Source organism: Cucurbita moschata, unplaced genomic scaffold (assembly GCF_002738365.1).
Source record: "Cucurbita moschata cultivar Rifu unplaced genomic scaffold, Cmos_1.0 Cmo_Scf00060, whole genome shotgun sequence".
NCBI lineage: Eukaryota > Viridiplantae > Streptophyta > Magnoliopsida > Cucurbitales > Cucurbitaceae > Cucurbita > Cucurbita moschata.
In genome coordinates this window covers 461,234-476,693 of record NW_019268576.1, presented here as the reverse complement: position 1 = coordinate 476,693, position 15,460 = coordinate 461,234, and the positions used below count along the sequence as shown (strand labels likewise).

Here is a 15,460-nt window from a genome sequence, read left to right as displayed (position 1 = left end):
GAAGTCATTGGGTCAAGTCTTTGCGAGTTCATCCTGAACAAATGAATTCCTTCTTTCTAAGTGTTAGACATGTAGATAAAATGTCGGGAGCTATCAATAATGCACTACAAAATATCGGAAAATTAAATTAGATTATTAAATGTAAATGTAGTAGGAGAATAGCATAAATTATTGACTTGGAAATTTGGTAATTTGATGGTGTTAATCGCAAGGGCTAAGAATTGAAGGGTCTAGAGAATTCTTTGGGGGCAAATGAAAAAGGAAGGAAAAAAAAAGGACATTGTTCTTCAATTGGATGCGAATCCAAAAAATTAAAAAAATAAATAAATAAAAGAAAAAAAGAAAAAGAAAAAGAAAAAAAAGGGATATTTTTTAAATGGATAAATCCAAATACTTTCTCCAGCTCAATAGATGCCCCCAAGATAGGGATAGCAGCAAAATCTTTGTTTATAAAAGAAAATAGAATTTAAAAAAAATAAAAAATAAAAAATCTATATATTGTAGAATTGACTTAATAAAGAAAATAATAATAATAATAATGGTTTTGTTAATAGTTAAATGGATTCTTTGCTCTTTATGGATGTGGGTGTCTAATTTGGGAAATCAAAATCAAAACCTAGGAACGGAATTCCCAAATCTAATAAAGCTTGATTTCATCCCAAATAATATATTAAAAGGAACCAAATTTTGACGACATAGATATAAATACATAAATCAACCATAATCAAATACATTTTTAAAAATAAAAATAAGTTTTGTTTAGTTCAACGATTTGTAAAGCAATAATTTTGTAACACAGATGGCCACACGACCCATGTATCTTGATGACACAATAATCCTAAACCCTAAACGCTATCCCAAGTCATAGAGTGTTGTTGACCATCGCAACTCACTCGGTCATGTCATCGAGAATAGACTCACTTGTCGTTCGTAACATCGGGACATCTCAAACATCTATCCATCCAGGATCTATCGATGCATTGGCCCTCCCACGCCCATGTCATGTCATTTATGAATACCTTACTAGATAGTGAGTCCATAATCCAACGTTTAACACTCGGGTTAGGGTGCAATACAGATACACCTATGCCATTCAGTACTATCCTTTGAAAGACCCATTACAAAGGAAGTCGCTCAAGACACTCATCTCATAATACTCGCCTTTATTGTGACACACGCATGTCTCATAGGTTAGCTTGTTTAGGCCACAGGGCCCAAGAGTGGTGGAGAGCTGACACCTTGTTTCTCCCTATAGTACAATATTTTTAATGCTTCTTGGGTAGATGTCATTTTGGCGGAACGTCCGTCCAGTGTCTGATTGACGCCAAATTTAGCGAGCATTCATGTTTCATATAGACGGACTTAACTCCAGAACCGCTATACTCGGGTTAGTTTATTTGATAAGAGAAGAAAATGCAGATAAATAAAAGTAAAGGAGAGAATAAATTGATTTGGATGGTGAAAAAGATGGGAGAAAAAGGAAATTTGATCTGATTGTAAAAGGAAGTTAGAAGTAGTTAATGAAAACCGTACAAAGGACACGTCTCTCTTAGTTTATTCTTTACATTTATGCAAAGATTCGAAGGTGTAAGCATTTTCAATCCCAACATGGTTACAAGTCTCCAGGTCCCTCACAGTTCCCTTATAAATACCCCTATTGGCCACTTCATTTCTCACCAACTTTTTCTTCTTCTTCTTCTTCCGTGATTGCCCTTTTAAGCCATTTTCGGTTCGACGTTGGTTTGTAATCCCATTTTCGAGATTGTTTTTGAGTTAGCAATGGAGATCGTGAACAAGTTAGTGTCAGACAAGCCTGTCGTGGTGTTCAGCAAGAACAGTTGCTGTATGAGCCACACTGTCAAGTCACTCTTGTGCGACTTTGGAGTTAACCCGACGGTGTACGAGCTCGATGAGCTCCCGGGAGGGCATGAAATCGAGCAAGCTCTCATTCAGATCGGTTGCAGTCCTGCCGTGCCTGCAGTGTTCATCGGCGACCAACTGATCGGTGGCGCAAATGAAGTGATGAGCCTTCATCTTAAGCGGAACTTGATCCCCATGCTTAGAAGGGCCGGAGCTTTGTGGGTTTAAGTTATACCTATAAATGTAACTTTAACATAGCCAAGCTTTACCTTAGGCATCCGACCAAAATGGCACAGAGAGTTCACTTCAAAAAGTTTTTTTTTTTTTTTTTTTTTTTTTTGACTTCAATGTAACTTAAGCATCGTTCCGTTCATCTTATTAATAAAAATATCCATAAATTTTGTATTTTTTCGTAAGGGTAGACTGGCACCGACGATATTTGTCCACTTTATAGGAGAAATGAACTTAGTACAACGTATGTTATGATTTGTTTAAAAAATAATCGTGTTGTCGTCTGTCGGATTCTCCCGTCTCACCATTGTCGTCATCATCATCCTCGTCCTCTTTACTTTTTTGTTCATCAATCTTATAATAACGACGTAACCGATTCCCCGATTTAATCTTTGGGCTGCCTTGCTTATCTAATAAAGTCGAAGACGAAGAGAACATCTTATCTACGAACATCTAGTCGAACCGTGAATCAATAGAAACTTTTAGTTTATGTTTGAGAACATTTTGAAAGCAAGGAGATGATCAAAATGAACTGACGAGAACCGAGGGTTCATGATGATATTCTTCTTGTTCTGGCTGATGCCAGTGTTTTCGGGATTGAAAAAGGAATTGTTAAAGATTGTTGGGATGATGACTGCGCTCCCCCAACTTACTCGAGCATGTTCAAGAAAATTTAGAGCATGGTAAAAAATTTAATATTTTTATTTCTTTTACTTAATTTTTTTTAAAGAAATATAAATATAAACAAACTAATAAATATAAAATATATATATATATAACAATTATATACATTTTAAAATTAGCTAAAATATTAAGGAGTTAAGTTAAAAAAAAACATAAGATTTGTTGACAAAACCAACCAACCCGAAAATATGATTCACAATCGAATCCAACTCAAATTTTAAGATTGTTACGAAGATTAATAATATATCTAACATGTGTAACAAATATTAGTGTTGTATTGTGACTCGTGAATATTTGATATTTGAATTTTATGAGATTTTAGTTATTAATATAACATGTATTAATGATTAATTAAGATGTTTTAAATTAATTTGATAACTTAACCCAATCGAACTCGAAAATAGAGGGTTTGGGTCGTGAACTCTATTTAAGTTATTCATGTCACCAGCCCAATAAACTCGACATTTCGAGTTGGTCTAAAAAATTTCCCGACCCAACTCATGTACTCCCATATTTTGTTTGTAAGAAAAAAACTGAATGGTTTATAAATATAAGTTCGTGTAACCCCAAACCCTAAACTTATTCAAATCTCCATCTCACATTGCAATACGAAACGCTCAAAGTTCTCGAACCATCGCTACCTGGAGAACACGTAACAACTGATGCATGAAATGCATGAAAAATAGGTTACTTTTTAAGGATGAGGCGTTTTGAAGCATGAAATTCCAAAATAACCCACATAAGAAAATGGCTCTTCAACTATGTCTGGAGCCACTTTTTAATTATTTTTTTAAATTAAATAATTTCAAAATATTCTCAAAATATATAAAAAAAAAAGTATAAAAGTATAAACTTATACGTACGTAATTGGAACAGTTGCAGAATCACTAAAGATTCCAAAGAAAAGAAAAGGAGAAAGTGAAGGAAGCTTAGAAGCCTTTCAAATCGATGCCATTTTTAATTTTTATTTATTTATTTATTTAAATTTATTTATAATATATTGATATCAGCAACCTATCCTTAAGGAATAATATATTTTTCTTTTTCTTTCAACAAAAAGATTATGGTTTTTTTTTTTTTTTTTGGTGAAATTCATATATTTTATTAAACTTATGTTATAATTAAATAAAAATTATTATAGCACATGTATTTAATTAATATTTGGCTATTTTTAACCATATTTTACCATCATTAACATTTGAAATAATTAACATAAATATTTGGGTTAAATAAAGCTAAATTACAATAAGTTCGAGGGCATGTTTGAAATTTTTTTTACTCTTTATGACATTATTTATTCATATATTTTTTGTAACTTGGGAAATTAAATTATTAAAAAGTATATAAATACAAACATATTAAAATTTCAAATAAAGAATTTAAAAAAAAGACAAAAAATAAAAGATAAATTGGCATAATGTTGGGGACCAAGCTGCAATTTTTTTTTTTTTAATGTACGGTTTTTTTATTTTTATATATATTTTTTGGCTGCAATGGACATGCAGAGATTTGAAAGGGAAATAAGAGAGTTAAGGCTGAGCTCATTTGTCTTTTCGTTGCCCTTTCTTTTAACCAAAAAACCAAACAAACAAAAAGTCAACCTTATTGACCGTTGGAAATTAGGTTTGATTTAGTTTAACTTATACCAATATTTATTTATTAGATGTTACTACAACGACCTAAAAAGACATATGTAACTATAAAAAATATTGTTAAAGATTATGAACGTCACTTTGGGACTCGTGCAGATAGCTACCCTATTGAAAGGGTTGAAAGAGCTAACACTCATTCTTTGAGTTTACTCAAAGAAAGCCAAGTTTTATTAAAAAAAAATGTCACTTTATGAGGGAAGTTAGGGTCTGAGTCTTATCGAATTCTTCCCGAACAAAACGAATCCCTTCTTTTTAGGTTTTAGACATGTAGATAAAATGTCAATAACTCGATGTTAGCTTCTATGACATAAGGTTTAAGGAAGAGAGCTATCAATAATGCATTTGTGAGATCTCACATCGATTAGACAGAGGAACAAAACATTCTTTATAAGAGTGTGGAGACCTCTTCTTAGCATATGCGTTTTAAAACCTTGAGAGGAACCCTAGAAGGGAAAGCCTAAGGAGGACAATATCTGCTAGTGGTGGGCTTGGGATGTTACAATAGTATCAGAGCCAGGTTCCGACAGTGTGCTAGTGAGGACACTGAGCCTTGAAGGGAGGTGGGCATTGGGGTGTGTGTGCTAGTGAAGACGCTGAACCTCGAATGAGGGTGGATTGTGAGATCTCACATCGATTGAAGATGGGAATGAGTGCCAGTGCGAACGTTAGGACTTGAAGCAAGTGGGTGGATTGTGAGATTCCACAACGGTTGAAGTGAGAAACAAAATATTTTTTTTATAAGAGTGTGAAAATCTCTCTCTAACAAACACGTTTTAAAACCTTGAAATCCAAAGAAGACAATATCTACAGGTGGGCTTGGGCGGTTACAACACTAAAGTTCGTAATACAAATTTAGCTCGTCTGTAACACTCTACTAATTCGGATTTTTTAGCTGAAAACGAATTTGGGGAATTAAATTAGATTATTATATGTAAATGTGGTAGAAGAATAGCATAAATTATTGACTTGAAATTTGATAACTTGATGGTGTTAATCACAAGGGCTAAGAATTGAAGGGTCTAGAGAATTCTTTGGGGGCAAATGAAAAAGGTAGAAAAAAGGACAATGTTCTTCAATTGGATGCGAAGCCAAAATAAAAATTAAAAAAGAAAAAAAGAAAAAGAAAAAGAAAAAAAAGGGATATTTTTTAAATGGATAAATCCAAATACTTTCTCCAGCTCAATAGATGCCTCCAAGATAGGGATAGCAGCAAAATCTTTCTTTATAAAAGAAAATAGAATTTAAAAAAATAAAAAATAAAAATTCTATATATTGTAGAATTGACTTAATAAAGAAAATAATAATAATAATAATGGTTTTGTTAATAGTTAATTGGATTCTTTGTTCTTATTGGATGTGGGTGTCTAATTTGGGAAATCAAAATCAAAACCTAGGAACGGAATTCCCAAATCCAATAAAGTTTGATTTCATTCCAAATAATATATTAAAAGGAACCAAATTTTGATGACATAGATATAAATAGATAAACCGACCATAATCAAACACATTTAAAAAAAATAAATAAATAAGTTTTTTTTGGCCGACCCAAATCTTTCTTTTTGCATAAAAATACACAATTAAATAAGAAAAAGAACATTCATGGTACAAAATCAAACAAATCAAACCAAGTAAAATTTATACTCATACATGTATAAAGTTTTTCTTTTTTCGTTCTAACAATTTGTGAAGCAAGAATTTTGTAACAATCCAAGCCCACGACTAGTAAATATGGTCCTCTCTTGTAGTTCCCTTCAAGGACTTCTCTTCAAAGTTTTAAAACGAATCGACATGGAGATGTTTCACAATCCACCTCCTTTGTGGGCTTGAGCTATTATAAATGGTATCTAAGCCAGACATTGGACAATGTGCCAATGAGAACGCTGGCCCCCAAGGGAGTGAATTGTGAGATCTCACATTGGTTGAAGAGAGAAATGAAGCATTGGGTGTGAAAACCTCTTCCTAGTAGATGTGCTTTAAAACATTGAGGGGAAGCACTTGAAGAAAAAGTATAAAGAGAACAATATCTACTAGCGGTGAACTTAGGCTGTTACATGCAAAAGTTTTTCTTTTAAGTTCGGAATTGGTTGGGAGGAGAATTTGAGTCTAACTTAACGAGCTGAGCTATATTCGGTTGGGAGGAAAATTTGAGCCTACTTAACCAGCTAAGGTATACTCGAGCGAGTGTTAGTTATAATTGATGAGGGAAGAGAATGCTGATAAATAAATATCAATAAAAGAGAGAATAAATTGAGTTGGATGGTGAAAAAGATGGGAGAAAAAGGAAATTTGATCTGATTGTAAAAGGAATTCACAAGTACTTGATGAAAACCGTACAAAGGACACGTCTCTCTTAGTTTATTCTTTACATTTATGCAAAGATTCGAAGCTGTGAGCATTTTCAATCCCAACATGGTTGCATGACGAATCAACTAATAAGCCTTCCCTTCGAAAGAGTGGCTTCGAAGTCTCCAGGTCCCTCAAACAAAATGAAAATTCTCATATTTTCACACCATTTTCTCTGATTCTCCCTCCTCACACTTCCCTTATAAATACCCCTTTTCTCCACTTCATTTCTCACTTCAATCTCAGTTCCTTCTTCTTCTTCTGTGCTTACCCTTTAAGCCATTTCTTGTGTTCGGCATTGGTTTGTAATCCCATTTTCGAGATTGTTTTTGAGTTTGCAATGGAAACCGTGAACAAGTTGGTGTCAAACAGACCTGTCGTGGTGTTCAGCAAGAACAGTTGCTGTATGAGCCACACTATCAAGTCACTCTTGTGTGACTTTGGAGTTAACCCAACGGTGTACGAGCTCGATGAGCTCCCGGGAGGGAAAGAAATCGAGCAAGCTCTCATTCGGATTGGTTGCAATCCTGCGGTGCCTGCAGTGTTCATCGGCGATCAACTGGTTGGTGGCGCCAATGAAGTGATGAGCCTTCATCTTAAGCGGAACTTGATCCCCATGCTTAGAAGGGCTGGTGCTTTGTGGGTTTAGAGTTCTTGTTCAACTCCCTTTAACTTATATATCTATATGTAACCTTAACATAGCCAAGCTTTACCATAGGCATCCGCCCAAAATGGCACAGAGAGTTTACTTCAAAAAGTCTTTATGTAAGTCCTTTTTTGGTGACTTCATTGTAATGTAATGTTTTGGTTTATCTAGTAATAAACTTCAGAAAGTATTAAGAACTAAGTCCTTTTTTGGTGACTTCAATGCAATAATATATAAGAGAAAGAGATAGAGGAGAGCACCTGGTTCCTTAACGATGGCTTTAACAAGTGGTATGACCAAGTAGCACTGAAATCCATTAATAAAGCAACTGAAAATGAAGTTCGGTGACCATAAAGGCTTCTGTCTTGACACAAAAATGATATCATAAGTTACACAAATGTATACACAGGTTTCTACAGGAATACAGACAATTATTGTGTACATAAGTTACAAGAAAGAGTACCTCTCTTCATTTGTCACTTCATTAGGTAAGATAAATACATACCGTGAAGTCATGGAATCATCTCGGTACAAAAATGACTCTTCTGCAGCCACTCAATTGGAATGCTTCGACAATATCGACATCTTTTGTTCGAACTTGACAATGTAACTCTCTATCAGCAAGTGGAAGAGATTTACCCAAATGGCTGTGACTTCAGGATACAATTTGAACATAACAACTCGAGAAACGTACGAGTTACTATTTACTCTTCAAAGAAGAATTGGAGGGCCGTTGTCGAAATCGTTTCTTGTAAAAGTAAACATTGTGGATTGAATTGTTACTTATAAAAGTTCAGTTTCTTCTTGGTCTCCTTCGGCATCATCGACCTCGTTGTCTTCATCATCGTCAGGTGCATCAGGATCTACTCCCTGCAATATTAAAATGTTTCAAAGGAAATGCATTTCAATGAGCTGTTCCTGTTCTAATGCCCACTTCCCACTAAAGAAAAAAACATGGTGAGGGACTTTTCTAAGACAAGACCATGCTTGAATGAGGCAATGTTCATCAACTTATTGCTTTGAAGAAAAATTTAAAGCATCTAGAGGTTTCAGATCATGAAAAAATTTAAGGTGAAAGCAACCTTCATTTGTTTCTCTAAGCGCTCTAGACCTTTTTTGGCAGCTTCGTTCTGGGGATTCATCCTGTATATCATCAATAAACCAAATATATATATGACATATGAAAGAAGGTAACGGTCAGTAAATACCAGTCCAAAAGCAAGAAAGCAGTAAAATGAATAAAATTAGAAAAGAACTCCACAAATTAGGGTTAGGTTGAACTTGTAGAAGCTAGACTGTTCCAGTAAGAAACATAACATCCTCACAGCAATCTGTTCGAGATCGTAAAATCATGAGCCATCATGGCTCGTTCATGGGGAAACTGATGCTTACTAATGCCTGTGAGGGGTCGATGAGACTCCAATGGTCATGGTGTATCAACATAAGCGTGCCAGGGAGAGGGTGCAAGGGAGAGGGAACCATGAGATCCCCAATTGTGAATACATACGCTAAGAGGTGTAGTAAGGGAAATAACCACCAGATTATTAATGAGTGGGAACATTGTAGTACGGTTGGCGTCGGAGTGAGGACTAGCTATTAGAGGGGAGTATTCTCTTTTTGGTTGGCAGGCTTTCTTTTGAAAAAGAACTGTAATTGGGGAGGAGAGGTTGGCACTTACCAGCTCTCTGTTAAAGTTCTTCATGTTACTGTGATTTCTGTTATTACTTTCTAGATTCGAACAAAACTTAAGGGATACGCCTTACAGGAACGTGATGGAATAGTGTTAGTTGGTGCCACGGTCCAACTTGGGGCGAGAGAGTGAAGCGATGATATATATAAGTCATATCTGTGAGTGTATAAGCTAAATAGCTTCGGTTCACTCTTAAGACATGAGATTACCAGTAGAACAGGAGGAAAACAATAGAATGCATTGTAAGTAAGGTTTCACCTTAATGCAGCTTGATAGTGAGATAAAGCCTCTTGCAACATATTTGTGGCGGCAAATACTTGAGCTAGTTTTACGTGAAGAGAATCATCAGCCCAGTCCTTAAGATACCTCTCCAGTAAGGACACAGCATCCCCGTTTCGGCCTTCAATAACATGGAGCTCTGCCAAAGCTAATGCCGCTCCGAGGTAACCGGGTTCGAGCCTAAGGGCTGACTCATAAAACTTCTTGGCCTATAAAAAAAATTCCATGCCATATCCACATATGAAATCCACTTGCTAATGGCATTCTCCAAGTCTGAATTACTACAGAACAAATCTTTAAAACATGTACCTTCTCTCTACCACCTGAGTTACTAGCATGTACATCTCCAACTAGTTTCAGAGCCTTTGCTGATTGAGGCATCGCTTTCATTGCCTCCCGAGCAGCATATAATGCCTCTTTCATTTTCGACAGAGCCAGATAGGAATGGACCAAGCCTGCAGCCAAAAGTGAATTCCTAACCGTTAGAAAGTTCGAGTGTCTTAGACAACGAAATCCATTTTTGGACAGTTACATTGCATTGATAAACGCAAAATACCAATAATAAAATGAATGGAAGGGTTGTATATACTGTATGATTCTTTCCCCTTAAAGTTGCACCTTGATATGAACGAATATCAGGTCTCAATTCTTGAGCATTCCTGAAAGCACTAACAGCTACTTCCGGCTGCTTCATAGCTAATAAAAGGTTTCCCTGAGAGTAGAAACTAGAAAATTGAGATTGTTGCTATTCTGGTAAGCATTCTATTTGGGTTCGTTGCATACGTATATTTCGTTACCTTCATGATGAAACCCGCTATATGCCTTTCATCAGTTCGGATGCTCTGATTATTAGCAGTACAAATGTTAGTAAATATTAGAAAATAAACAAATCTCAGAGCTCTAGTTAGATAACAAACCTTTTCAGCATAAGTCAAAGCTCCCCTCTCATCTTTCGTTTCCCACAATACAGACAGAGCCACAAAAACTTCTGGTCTTGTAGGATCAATATTTAACAAGTCATGGACTAACTTGTTTAGCATTGAATAATCACACTTTTTCTTGAGAATCATTGCATATTCATCCATATATGTTATAAGATATGGATCGATTGATCGTGCCTGTAATGGCATTAAATTAAATAGTCATTGGGCAACAAAGCAGTTGATCGTTATCATAATAATACTGAAATTTCACATTACCTTCTCAAAATTTATGATGGCCTCGTCGTTTTTTCCTATGACAGCTTCAACCTGGACACATAATTGTTAACTTGTCAATCAGGTGGAAAGGTCGCAAAATTTTCATTTTAAATACTGCCTTCAAAATAAATAAACTTAGGTTTGTTATCACAAGAACCCGCCTTTGCAATTTCAAGTAACAGGTGAATATTATTGGGAAAACGTTGCAACAAGTCCTGAAACAGCTCCAAACCACCTGCATAAGTTTAAAAAAGGGAATAATAAATAAATCTTTCGAGAAATGAGAAAGTTAGTTGATGTCCGAGCTTCTCAAACGATCCACATATCGTTTGCATAAGAGGATGGATAATTTCAAGTGCTTACAGGATAAAGTGACATAAATTATGTAAAGATTTGATAGTTTGAACGGGAAGATAGTGTTTTACCTTTGTAATCATTGGAAGCAATGCAACACTGGGCCTCAACATAGCGCTGCAGAAAATTTAGAAAAATTAGCAGTTTTCTTAATTTAAGAAACAAAATGAGTTTTTAAAAGATAAAGGGAAAATAAATACATGAAAACACTGTAATCTGATTAAGAACTTGCTCATAATCAATATTGCAGATTGCACAATTTGTTTGTACTTGCAATATAAGAGCAAGAAAAATTATTTGGTAGACTACTATTTGAACATCCAATTTCTGATTCGGACATTGCACATGATCAAATACAAGGTTGTACTTATCCATTACATTTGCTCAAAACGACTAGTAAAACCACAAGTATAGAATAAGGTTTTATGTTTGGAAACATGTTTGAACATCCAATTTCTGATTCGGACATTGCACGTGATCAAATACAAGGTTGTACTTATCCATTACATGTGCTCAAAACGACTGGTAAAAACACAAGCATAGAATAAGGTTTTATGTTTGGAAACATGTTATATCAATTAATATGAAATCCAATTATCCTGATCCGCCTGGCTAACAAAGGGTAGTAATAATTAGACATTCCAATCTTCTGTTTGTTGAGTGGAAGTTTTCTTCCAAACTCACGCCCGCAAAGCTTAAAAGCTTGCCTGTATCAGAAGCTTTCTGATTAAGCACACAAAAAGGGGTTCCATTTCCCAATTAAAGGCAATGGTAATGGATGAAAAGTAGAAGATAGTAGCTTATCTTTGCAAACACTTACTAGCAGCCAGCGATTTGAATCGAAGTGATCAAAAGGAGTTTTGCCACTTCTAATTGGAGTCTGAAATCAAAATTGGAGGTACATCAACATTACAAGTAAAACTTTACCAAAGAAGCAGGGTCCACACACGTTCAACAATGAATATAGTAATAGAACTAGAAATGAGCGACTCAAAACCGGAAGAAGGGGACTGCCATGTTTGACACCTCGTAAAACCTATCTTAAGCATCGAGGTCTGCAGATTCTGAAACCCAAACGTAGAAATGAGCATGCAAATAGATTTACAGGACTATCATATGGCATTCAGAAACTTATAGGACTGCGAAAAGATGCAACTAAAAACTAAAAATGACGTGTTTCTACTTTCAGTTAATGCTTTTCATCAATATATTTGTAAACAAACCTGAGGGAACAAAGAAATGATATCTTTGGCAGCAACACCAAGTTCTGCTAAAGCTATAATAGCTTCAAACACATAAGGGCAATGTCTGTCAAAAAATCAATAATTAGAACAGCATGAACGTGAATCTTTGTAATGGGAGAAAGTATCATAGTTTTGGTAAAAAAAACACGCAATCAGTAAGCTGGGGAAACAACAGCTAGTGAAATTATTAAGTCTACTAGAGAGAGGTTTCCACCCCCTCATAAAGAATGCTTAATTCCCCTCTCCAACCGATGGAATCTCACAATCCACCCCCCTTCGGGACCCAGCATCCTCGCTGGCACTCGAGCCCCTCTCCAATCGATATGGGATCTCACTCTAAAAGCTCTAAATAAAATAAAAACATATATTAAAATATGAAGACTACTTATTCCACAACCACAAAGCACTTTTTCACTCTTACATGTACTAGAGGATTTCACTTGGAAAAGAAAATTCTCTACACAAATAGATTTGGTTACATAACTATGCGTTCCAATGTACAATCCATTTAAGAACTACTTATTCCACAACCACAAAGCACTTTTTCACTCTTACATGTACTAGAGGATTTCACTTGGAAAAGAAAATTCTCTACACAAATAGATTTGGTTACATAACTATGCGTTCCAATGTACAATCCATTTAAGATTTTCATTGACTGACCTTAAGCACTCCTTGTAATATGCAATAGCAGCACGGTTATGTCTCGCATATCTGTAAAGCTTTCCCATCAAAAGAATCATTTGCAAGTTTCTTGCTTTACTTGGAATCCCCTCCATCTGCAAGGCAAAACTGACAGAAGTTTAACATCAAGTAGAATGTTCTGCACGTGCACGCATGAAAAAGAGAAAGAGAGAGACCTCTACAAGGGCAGCTCTGTTATCACTTAATGCACAATAACACGACGCAATTTTGAACTTCACCTATCAAACAAGCAAATACAATTTGCAACAAATAAGCTGACGAAAGGGAAACAAACAGGACATACATAATAAGTGAAAAAAAGGAATTGAGCCATATTAAGAAACAATTTCTGTCTACCTCATTTTCATTAATGGCCGATACGTTAAAAGAATTGGGAGAAGAGGACCTGTTTGACTGCAAAGAACTTCTAGTAGTAGTTGAATTTTGTTTAGGAATAATCTTATAGTATTGCATAGCTTGCTTGTAAGTATGCTGCCAAGTAATATAACAAAAACAAAGAACACCCTCAAAATTATTAAACATAATTCAAAATAAAACTAATCCTGGAGCAATATAATAACTCAGACTTACAATTGCTCTTCGATACTCCCTTTCTCGAAATAATGCATCCCCCAGAAGCACCTATCAATGAAGAACGAGAGTAAAAAAGGGGTCCAACAACAAGATGGATTAGAGAGGAAAATTTTCTTCAAAGAAACAATAAACGGTGCAATTAGAGATGAAATAAGTAATCTGAAAACAGTACAACTGAAAGTCAATGAATTCAGTACTACAAACCAAACTCTCAGACTTAAGGTGAGGACTCGATTCTGCATTAGCAGCTGGCGATGAAACAAGGAAGCAACCCTAAACAAGAAAACAAAAATCACCGAACAGATTGAGTCCGATTTCCAATCCCGAATTTGGAGAAGGTGAGTTTGCTTGATTGTGTGTTGAACTGAATGAATTGAACTGAAAAGAGAGCGATAGAAATCGAAAGTTTACCAGCATTTGAGCTGAACTATAGAGTCCTTGGTCGAGAAGAGTGGAGATTTGATCCTTTGGAACCTCCATTTTTTTCTTCAGCAGTTCTTAGTTGGAAAGAACAGCCAAATTTGAACCAAATTTGCTGTCACTGTAACCTCAACAGAACCCGCTCTCTCCCTCGCGGCAGAGGAAGATGGTATCTGGACTGACCCGAAATTATAATTTAAAAAAGGCCCACAGACTTGGCCCAATAATCAGATAATTGATAAGGGCTCAAAAATCTGGCCCAGAACAACTTAGCCCAATTACGAAAGAAGGCCCATAAATGGCCCAATAACCTAGCCCAATAAGAAATCTGATTGATTTTGGCCCATAACGGGCGATTCTAGATTGTGCTTTCGAAGGCCCAATAAACAGTTAAAATTAACCGCTGTGGGCCCATAAACGGAGCTTGAGATCGGGTGTATATCTGAAATGGGCCGATATTATGTTTGAAAGTAGGCCCAATAGACAGATACTAACATCTTTGAGCCCGTAATCTACCTGTCGCTAAAGATGTAGGCCATATCGAGACTGGCTCGAAGCTATCAAAAAAAGCCCTAATACCAGGCCCAACAAACAGCTATAGTCACCGATCTGGGCTCAAACACGATTACAGCAGAGGATAGGCTTAGCTAGACTGGGCCGAAATTACGTCTACAAGAAGGCCCAAAAATCCGGTTCAACGGTCGTGACTGCTTTGGGCCTATAAATCATGGGCCTATAAACCATGGGCCTTCTGAACAGAGTCGAAATTAAGTGAGAAAAGAGGCCCAAGGAGAAGGCCCAAAAAACTGGTCCAACAAAGGTGACCGCTTCGGGACTATAAATCTCGGGCCTTAGAAAAGAGGCCCGAAGTTAGAAAACAGGCCCAAATTACGTCGACAAGAAGGCCCAAAAATCTGATCCAACGGTCGTGACTGCTTTGGGCCTATAAACCATGGGCCTTCTTAACACGGCCGAAATTAAGTTAGAAACGAGACCCAAGAAGAAGGCCCACCAAGCACTTACTGCCACCGGTTCGGCCACAACCCCGAGAAGGCCCAAAAAACTGGTCCAACAAATGTGATCGCTTTGAGCCTATAAATCTCGGGTCTTAGAAAAGAGGCCCAACTTACATCTACAAGAAGGCCCAAAAATCTGATCCAACTGTCGTGACGCTTTGGGCCTAAAAACAATGGGCCTTCTGAACATAGCCGATATTAAGTTAGAAGAGAGGCCCAAGAAGAAGGCCCAACAAGCAGTTATAAGCACCGCTTGGGGCTCAACCTCGAGAAGGCCCAAAAAACTGGTCCAACAAATAAAACCGCTTTGGGCCTGTAAATCTCGAGCCTTAGAAAGGAGGCCCAAATTACGTCGTCAAGAAGGCCCAAAAATCTGGTCCAACGGTGGAAACTGCTTTGGGCCTATAAACAATGGGCCTTCTGCACAGAGCCGAAATTAAGTTAGAACAGGCCCAAGGAGAAGGCCCAGCAAGCAGTTATTGCCTCCGCTTTGGACTCAACCCCGAGAAGGCCCAGAGAACAGGTCAAACGATTGTGACGTATTTGGGCCTGAGAATAAAGCCC

General features: G+C 36.5%; 3 protein-coding genes across 7 annotated transcripts; 2 read left to right on the top strand and 1 right to left on the bottom strand.

Annotated features, from left to right (window-relative positions):
- The first annotated feature begins 1,681 nt into the window (after window positions 1-1,681).
- Window positions 1,682-2,325, top strand: LOC111436888 (monothiol glutaredoxin-S2-like). Its single transcript, XM_023074678.1, has one exon. It carries the CDS (start codon window positions 1,780-1,782, stop codon window positions 2,086-2,088), a length of 309 nt encoding a protein of 102 aa, XP_022930446.1. The 5' UTR covers window positions 1,682-1,779; the 3' UTR covers window positions 2,089-2,325.
- A 4,679-nt stretch (window positions 2,326-7,004) lies between these two features.
- LOC111436887 (monothiol glutaredoxin-S2-like) lies at window positions 7,005-7,617 on the top strand. The gene has a single exon (XM_023074677.1). The coding sequence runs from the start codon at window positions 7,111-7,113 to the stop codon at window positions 7,417-7,419; it is 309 nt and encodes a 102-aa protein (XP_022930445.1). The 5' UTR covers window positions 7,005-7,110; the 3' UTR covers window positions 7,420-7,617.
- A 66-nt stretch (window positions 7,618-7,683) lies between these two features.
- On the bottom strand, window positions 7,684-13,999 carry LOC111436886 (anaphase-promoting complex subunit 7-like). Of its 5 annotated transcripts, none has more exons than XR_002709348.1 (19): window positions 13,872-13,999; window positions 13,665-13,733; window positions 13,458-13,508; window positions 13,224-13,358; window positions 13,043-13,105; window positions 12,846-12,961; window positions 12,162-12,246; window positions 11,759-11,818; window positions 11,010-11,055; window positions 10,746-10,819; window positions 10,585-10,635; window positions 10,303-10,503; window positions 10,183-10,227; window positions 10,004-10,097; window positions 9,695-9,840; window positions 9,365-9,594; window positions 8,499-8,559; window positions 7,922-8,286; window positions 7,684-7,776 (listed from the first exon to the last, which is right to left on the bottom strand). XR_002709348.1 is itself a non-coding variant. In XM_023074675.1 (18 exons), exons 1-18 carry the CDS (start codon window positions 13,938-13,940, stop codon window positions 8,200-8,202), a joined length of 1,683 nt encoding a protein of 560 aa, XP_022930443.1. In that variant the 5' UTR covers window positions 13,941-13,999; the 3' UTR covers window positions 7,708-8,199. The 5 variants fall into 5 exon arrangements, 1 of the variants encoding a protein (XP_022930443.1); XR_002709346.1 differs by having other exon boundaries at window positions 7,689-7,780; window positions 7,880-8,286; XR_002709347.1 differs by having other exon boundaries at window positions 7,690-7,776; window positions 7,880-8,286.
- Between the last annotated feature and the right edge of the window lie 1,461 nt (window positions 14,000-15,460).

Coding starts and splice junctions, on each gene's coding strand:
- LOC111436888 (XM_023074678.1), top strand. CDS start 1,780: ATGGAGATCGTGAACAAGTTAGTGTCAGACAAGCCTGTCGTGGTGTTC.
- LOC111436887 (XM_023074677.1), top strand. CDS start 7,111: ATGGAAACCGTGAACAAGTTGGTGTCAAACAGACCTGTCGTGGTGTTC.
- LOC111436886 (XM_023074675.1), bottom strand. CDS start 13,940: ATGGAGGTTCCAAAGGATCAAATCTCCACTCTTCTCGACCAAGGACTC. Junction 12,962..13,042: donor ACAGAGCTGCCCTTGTAGAG/GTCTCTCTCTTT, acceptor TTTGCCTTGCAG/ATGGAGGGGATTCCAAGTAA. Junction 8,560..9,364: donor CACTATCAAGCTGCATTAAG/GTGAAACCTTAC, acceptor GATGATATACAG/GATGAATCCCCAGAACGAAG.